Here is a 7729-nt window from a genome sequence, read left to right as displayed (position 1 = left end):
TTTGTTGAGAATTTTTGCATTTATGTTCATCAGTGATATTGGCCTGTAATTTTCTTTGTTTTTACAAATCTTTGTCTGGTTTTGGCATCAGGGTGATGGTGGCCTTGTAGACTGAGTTTGGAAGTGTTTCTTCCTCTGCAATTTTTTGGAATAGTTTAAGAATAGGTGCTAACTCTTATTTAAATGTTTGATAGAATTTGCCTGTGAATCCTTCTGGTCCTGGACTTCTGTTTGTTGGGAATTTTTAAATTGCAGGCTCAGTTGTAGTACTTATAATTGGTCTGTTCACATACTCTATTTCTTCCTGGTTCAGTCTTGGGAGAGTGTACCTTTTTAAGAATGTGTCCATTTCTTCTAGGTTGTCCATTTTATTGGCATTTAGTGGTTTGTATTAGTCTCTTATGGTTCTTTGTATTTCTGTGATGTCAATTGTAACTTCCTCATTTTTATTTTTCACTCTTATTGATTTGAGCCCTCTCCCCCTTTTTCTCTTGATGGATCTGGCTAAAGATTTATCAGTTTTATTTATTTTCTCAAAGAACCATCTTTAAGTTTATTGATTTTTTCTATTGTTTCTTTTACATTTCTATTTCATGTATTTTCCTTCTATCTTTATGATTTCTTTCCTTCTGATAACTGTAGGCTTTATTTGTTATTGTTCCCTACTTGAATTAGATGTATTATTAGGTTATTTGTTTCAGATTTTTCCATAGCCATTTAAAATAGAAATAGAAAAATAATCCTAAAATTCATATGAAACCTGAAAAAACCCTGAATAGTCAAACAATACTGAGTGAGAAGAACACAACCGGAGACATAACACTTCCTGATTTCAAAATATATAGCAAAGCTACAGTATATGGCCCTGGAAGGTACTCATCTTTAACAAGCGTGCCAAGAACACACAATGGGGAAAGGATAGTCTCTCTTCAATAGATTTGGGAAGACTGGATATCAACATCCAAAAAAAGAAAATTGGACCCTTTTCTTGAGTCAACTATTAACTGTGAAAAGTCAAATAACTGCACCACAAAACTTTCTGTAAGAAATTCAAAGAATTCACATAAACAAGTTTAGCTTTAAAAAATTTCAATTCACTGATGTCCCAAAGTACATGAGGCATAAACTGTGGTCTGCGTTCTTGAAGTAATTTGGACATAAACTACTTGGCCACAGAAATACTAATACAAGAAAGTGTCCACTGACTTTACATTAAAAAAGTGTCTGGAGAATATGGATTTTTTTGTAGGGGTAATTACAGAAAGACATAAGAACTTTGAGGGCAATGTACTTTTTCCAGAATAGACTTTAAAAAATGGAAAAAAAAGAAGTAATAATAAAGACACTTATAACATTCAAAACTTACTGGCTATAGGAAAAAACAGCTTTAAAAAAAAAAGAGGGATGGTACGGGGAGGGAGGTGGGAGCGGGGTTCAGGATGGGGAACACGTGTACACCCATGGCAGATTCATGTTGATGTATGGCAAAACCAGTACAATATTATAAAGTAATTAGCCTCCAATTAAAATAAATAAATTTAAATTAAAAAATTAAAAAAATAATAAAATGAAAGTTTATTCCTAAAAAAGAAAAAACAAACCCCCCCCACCCCGAAGTCTGGTTGATTTACAATATTGTGTAAGTTTTCAGGTGTACAGCAAAGTGATGCAGTTGTATACATACATATACATGTTTCCAGATTATTTTCTGTTTTGGGTTATTTCAAGTTATTGAATATGGTTCCCTCTAGCATATAGTAAATTTTTGTTGCTTATGTATTTTCTGTATAGTAGTTTGTATTGTTAATCCCATACTCCTAATATAATTGTATTGTTAATCCCATACTCCCCCTACCCCCTTTCCCTTTGGGAAACATAAATTCAGGTAGAGGAAACCCAAGCCTTTTCATGCCCAAACTCCTGGAGTCCACCCAAACCCACGTTCATTGAGTTGGTGATGCCATCCAACCATCTCATCCTCTGTTGTCCCCTTCTTCTCCTGCCCTCGATCTTTCCCAGCATCATTGTTTTCTCAGGTGGCCACTTATCATTCAGATCTGAGGGACCATGGACAGTAACATACAGTGGCTACTGTTCCTCATTCTTTTACCCCAAGACTGTCTTCCAGCTAGATCTGGGTTTATTTCTGAGGTTAAAATCTGAACTATGCGCTAGAACCCACTTCAGTGTCTCAAGGATTTTTTAAGGGATAAGAGTATTTGGAACTCAGGAAGCTGAGGAGAAAGCTGACAGAAAAAAATAATTCTGAATACTTGTGGTCAATTTAGATTAATTCCTTGTACAAAATGATAGTGTTTAATGTGGAAGGCAAAATTAGAAAAAAAAAGTTATATGTTGGTATACTGGTGTATTCATTGGTATATCTATGTTGTTTCAGAAATTCTACGTTTGGGGCCTCAAACAAGTAGGGAAATGTTTTTACTGCATGAAAATATTGACTTTCTTGTATTTCTACTCACTGCAGTATTCCAGCTCTATACTGGGTGACATCTTAACATGAGAGCTTCTCTTTCAACTCTCTGACTGTCCTTCAACTTAGGAGGTTGAACAAGAAATTACTGTTAAAGTTGAAAACCTGGGCTTTCAAAGCTTTGAAGTAGATTTTTCAGAGCTCCAAAGGAAGATATATATCATGAATTCCTGTGTATTTTCTCAAAGTTCATTTCAGTTCAGTCGCTCAGTTGTGTCCGACTCTTTGCAGCCCCATGAACCGCAGCACACCAGGCCTCCCTGCCTATCACCAACTCCTGGAGTCCACCCAAACCCACGTTCATTGAGTTGGTGATGCCATCCAACCATCTCATCCTCTGTTGTCCCCTTCTTCTCCTGCCCTCGATCTTTCCCAGCATCAGGGTCTTTTCAGATGAGTCAGTCTTCACATCAGGTGACCAAAGTATTGGAGTTTCAGCTTCAGCATCAGTCCTGAATATTCAGGACTGATTTCCTTTAGAATGGACTGGTTGTACCTCCTTGCAGTCCAAGGGACTCTCAAGAGTCTTCTTCAACACCACAGTTCAAAAGCATCACTTCGTTGGTGCTCAGATTTCTTTATAGTTCAACTCTCACATCCATACATGACTATTGAAAAAACCGTAACTTTGAGTAGATGACATTTGTTGGCAAAGTAATGTCTCTGCTTTTTGATATGCTGTCTAGGTTGGTCATAACTTTTCTTCCAAAGAGTGAGCATCTTTTAATTTCATGGCTGCAGTCACCATCTGCAGTGATTTTGGAGTCCAAGAAAATAAAGGCTCTCACTGTTTCCATTGTTTCCCCATCTGTTTGCCATGGAGTGATGGAACTGGATGCCATGATCATAGTTTTTTGAATATTGAATTTTAAGCCAGCTTTTTCTCTCTCCTCTTTCACCTTCATCAAGAGGCTCTTTAATTCCTCTTTGCTTTCTGCCATAAGGGTGGTGTCATCAGCATATCTGAGGGTATTGATATTTCTCCAGGCAATCTTGATTCCAGCTTGTGTTTCATCTAGTTTGGCATTTCGCATGATGTACTCTTCATATAAGCTAAATAAGCAGGGTGACAATATACAGGCTTGACATACTCCTTTCCCAACTTGGAACCAGACTGTTGTTCCATGTCTGGTTCTAACTGTTGCTTCTTGACCTGCATACAGGTTTCTCAGTAGGCAGCAAGTGGTCTGGTATTGCCATCTCTTTAGGAATTTTCCACAGTTTGTTGTGATCCACACAGTATAAGGCTTTACTGTAGTTAATGAAGCAGAAGTAGATGTTTTGATACTTAATGATTCAACTGTTATTATTTAGTCTTGTTAGATGGACTGTTCTCCTTTATATCTGCATTCTCTTGCTTCACTGATTAAGCTTATTCTTTAGCTAATTTTTTTCACAGACAAAGGCAGGCAAAAGACATAGTGGGGAAAGATCATAGGATCCTGTTCTGTTTTGCTTTGAGCCCAAGATCTTGCTATACAATGTTTGTTAGACCCCTTCAGGTTTGGGTCACTACTCTAATAAAATTTCATGCTGTATGTAGCTTCTGACTACCTTTTCATTTATGCCTGGTGTTTCTTTGACAAGATTTTTCTCTTTTGAATGTCCTGCTTCCCTTGTATTCTTGATGCCCTGCTTTGAACAAATTCTCCCAGCTTCCAAGTTCCAATTGAGGCTCAGAAACCCCTGCTTTGAGTCAGTTGCTCTCAAACCGTGGTGTATATTTCAATAATCTGAAGGGCTTTGTATATCCCAGATCTCTGGTTTCCACTCCCGGATTTCCCAATTTGGTGGCCTGGGGTCCAAAGTTACCTTACCCCACATTCTGGGTCAATGTTAATGTCCTGACTTTGGGACTCATACTTGGAGAAGATCAGTGTGTTCACTGAGGTAGGACTCCATCAATGTGACAATCACTACAATTGACAGAGGCACAGAGCCAGAAAGGCTGTGAGTTTCTAAATGGATGCTTCTCCTGAAACATTTTGAAGGAATAAGACTGATTCTCCTTATTGTTTCATGTATGGTTCCTAATCTTTAGGTCTATAACCTTGGTATGTCAACTCTGCAAATAGACAAAAGAAATGGAATCTAAAATGACTATATTTCAATATAGAGTGTTTGGACAGAGCTGTACTTGAAAACATGGGAAAGCCATGAAGGTGCCTTGAGTCCCTGGAGAAACATCGTGAATACAAGAAAATCAAATGCAGGATGTGTGTGTTCTTTTTTTCTTTTTTAATTTTTATTTTTACTTTATTTTACTTTACAATACTGTATTGGTTTTGCCATACATTGACATGAATTCACCACGGATGTACACGCGTTCCCAAACATGAACCCCCCTCCCACCTCCCTCCCCATAACATCTCTCTGGGTCATCACCGTGCACCAGCCCCAAGCATGCTGTATCCTGCGTCGGACATAGACTGGTGATTCGATTCTTACATGATAGTATACATGTTACAATGCCATTCTCCCAAATCATCCCACCCTCTCCCTCTCCCTCTGAGTCCAAAAGTCCGTTATACACATCTGTGTCTTTTTTGCTGTCTTGCATACATGGTCGTCATTGCCATCTTTCTAAATTCCATATATATGTGTTAGTATACTGTATTGGTGTTTTTCTTTCTGGCTTACTTCACTCTGTATAATCGGCTCCAGTTTCATCCATCTCATCAGAACTGATTCAAATGTAGATGTGTGTGTTCTTGAAACTACTGCAACACTAACAGGAGGGATGTTTTCCAAACAGTTACTTTGTAAACTGCTGAGTCTTGTTACTATTAATGCTAAAATGATGTGTTTCCCCTATTATTGAACAAAATTACAATCTAGATTATCAACTGAGGGAAATAAATATGAAAAAATATTGCAATTATATGTACAATGAATCAAATTTAAGTTTGAAAATTTCAAACATCTATTTTACTCATGCATGTTCTCAGGTCCCTACAGAGAATGATGACAAGTTGAAAGTAGTCTGGAAATGCGTAATATACCTAGTAGCCCCTTGAAAATGTGACACAGAGGACGAAGTGGAGACTACAAAACACACCTAACCAGGAGGCGGACCAGGGTGGAAAAGAGACATTCAGGAAACTGAATTACTAACCTAAGCCTCAAACACACAGGCACGCACAGGGGTGGCTGTCCCCGGCAAAGGACTCTGGGGTGGCAAGGGAGCCGGGTGGGCACCTCCTGGCAGTCGAGTTGGGCGATTGGATCACCGGGTTGTTCTGGTCACCCCACTGGGTCCACTGTCTACATCCAGTCTCTCAAGAGTTAAGCCAATATCCAATCAAGAGGTCTCCGCCCACCTTGGGCCCATGCCTCCATGTGAAGGCCTTCTCTCTTCTCTGATTCAAATGCTCACTGGAAAAGTGGACGCAGCCGGTCATCTGCCTGGCCTTCAGAGTCCCCCTCGGACCCTGAAGTCCTCCTGTCCAGCTGGAGTCCCAAGAGGCTGCCGCCATGCCCTCCTCCCCGCTCAGGGTGGCCGTGGTCTGCATGAGCAACGTCAACAGGAGCATGGAAGCCCACCGCGTCCTCAGGAAGAACGGGTTCCATGTCAGGTCTTTTGGAGCCGGATCCCACGTGAGGCTCCCAGGAGGGCCACGCAAGCCACCCGTGCTCTACGACTTCTCCACGCCCTATAAGAAGATGCACGGCGACCTCTCCTCTAAAGACCAAAAGCACTACCAAAGGAATGGAGTCTTACGCATCCTGAGAAGAAATGAGAGAATCAAGCCTGGCCCGGAAAGGTTTCAAGAGTGCCCAGATCCCTTTGACGTCATCTTCACCTGTGGGCAGAGGGCCTATAACCGGGTGGTGGCCGACCTGTGCGCCAGGGACCAGGAGACCTGGCAGCCTGTGCCGGTTGTCAACGTGGACATAGACGACACCCTGGAGGCAGCCAGCCTTGGAGCCTCGATCATCTGTGAGCTCTGCCAGGGTCTCCAGCAGGCAGGCGACACGCAAAGTCGTCTGGCCGAACTGCTCCAGGCGGCCGAGGAGAAAACAGGAAGGAGCTTTCTGCACACGGTCTGCTTCTACTGAGGAAGCATCTTGGCTGGTTTCAGCTCCTTGGTCGGTAAGAACTCGTGCCCGGACCCTTGAGCTGCTGGGCATTTTCTGGGAGAGGCTTCTTCAAAGCCCTTTCTGCTAAAGGCCGACTCTGTATGATTTGTTGTCAGGTACACCGCACCCAGTGAAGGAGGTGGAGGAGGAGAGCAAGGCATCACACCGCTCGGGGAACGCGGAACACCGGTGGACATGCCAGCCCCTCCGGTGCGGGGAACGATGGTGCGGAACTGGACCTGGAAGGGAGAACTCAGTGCTCACAGGGTTCTGCAAGGAGGTTGATCTCGAGGACTCTCTTTTCTGGATGGACACGCAAGGCTGATCACAGAGCCCGGGACAAGCAATGCACTGAAGGATATGCTGAGAAAAAGGAACAGTGTCTCTTCGGTTGATCTACGTGGATACTAATTTCCGTTTGTCCTTTTGGCGTGGTGTGTCCATACGACGGCTCGTTTTTTCTTAAGTGGGATGGGGGTACGTTGAGTGTAAACGATATGGAATTGGAAATGGTTTTGCTTTTAGATTGCATGCCCTTTGACGAACGCCTGCCTTATTAGAAACTCAGGGTAGATCATCTCTAGCAGTTTTTGGGAAATCCAACCGTGATTTGTTTAATCCACTTGCTTAACAATGAAATGAAATTATAAATCAGTGTAGTCTGTGGTCTCATTTATTACTAAAATCTAAGCCCTATTTGTTGAAGTATGTATCTTGGTTAAATAAAGCGAAAATAAATAAATCAAAATAAAACTCATTAAGTTAAGAAAATGTGTCTTCTCTTTTGTGGTAGGGGATTTATCTTACCAATTGCGTGTCTTGATTTCCTTTTTTCAAAGCCTTTAAATCCCTTGTAGAAAAGCATTCTTTTCTCTTGAGCATTTACTTCTTGCTTCAAAGATTTGTTGTTTTGTGTTTTGCTCTCCTCCCAAAATGGATCCTCATTGCACGGCAGTGAAACATTCTTGGGTCTGACCAGCTGTGCCCCCAAGTCCTGTGTGACTCATGGGAGAAAATAAAGGAGAGGTATTTGAGATGGTGAAGTAGTTTACTCACTATCAGAAAGTAAGTGTGGACTTTGTTATCCATGCAGGTGGGATGGAGTGCCATGGATCTGGAGGAATCAGGGAGTACAGGACATCCTGAGGACATGAGTGC

At 41.4% G+C, this 7729-nt stretch overlaps 1 protein-coding gene across 1 annotated transcript; it reads left to right on the top strand.

The window, feature by feature from the left end:
- Window positions 1-5965: 5965 nt before the first annotated feature.
- Window positions 5966-6550, top strand: LOC138420659 (RNA polymerase II subunit A C-terminal domain phosphatase SSU72 like protein 3-like). Its single transcript, XM_069553973.1, has one exon. The coding sequence runs from the start codon at window positions 5966-5968 to the stop codon at window positions 6548-6550; it is 585 nt and encodes a 194-aa protein (XP_069410074.1).
- The last annotated feature ends 1179 nt before the right edge of the window (window positions 6551-7729 follow it).

Source organism: Ovis canadensis, chromosome 15 (genome assembly GCF_042477335.2).
Source record: "Ovis canadensis isolate MfBH-ARS-UI-01 breed Bighorn chromosome 15, ARS-UI_OviCan_v2, whole genome shotgun sequence".
NCBI classification, from domain to species: Eukaryota; Metazoa; Chordata; class Mammalia; order Artiodactyla; family Bovidae; genus Ovis; species Ovis canadensis.
The sequence above is the reverse complement of the archived record's forward strand: the minus strand, read 5'-3'. Positions and strand labels throughout refer to the sequence as shown.

Bases quoted from the DNA above. Each gene is read 5' to 3' on its own strand.
- LOC138420659 (XM_069553973.1), top strand. From the start codon at position 5,966: ATGCCCTCCTCCCCGCTCAGGGTGGCCGTGGTCTGCATGAGCAACGTC.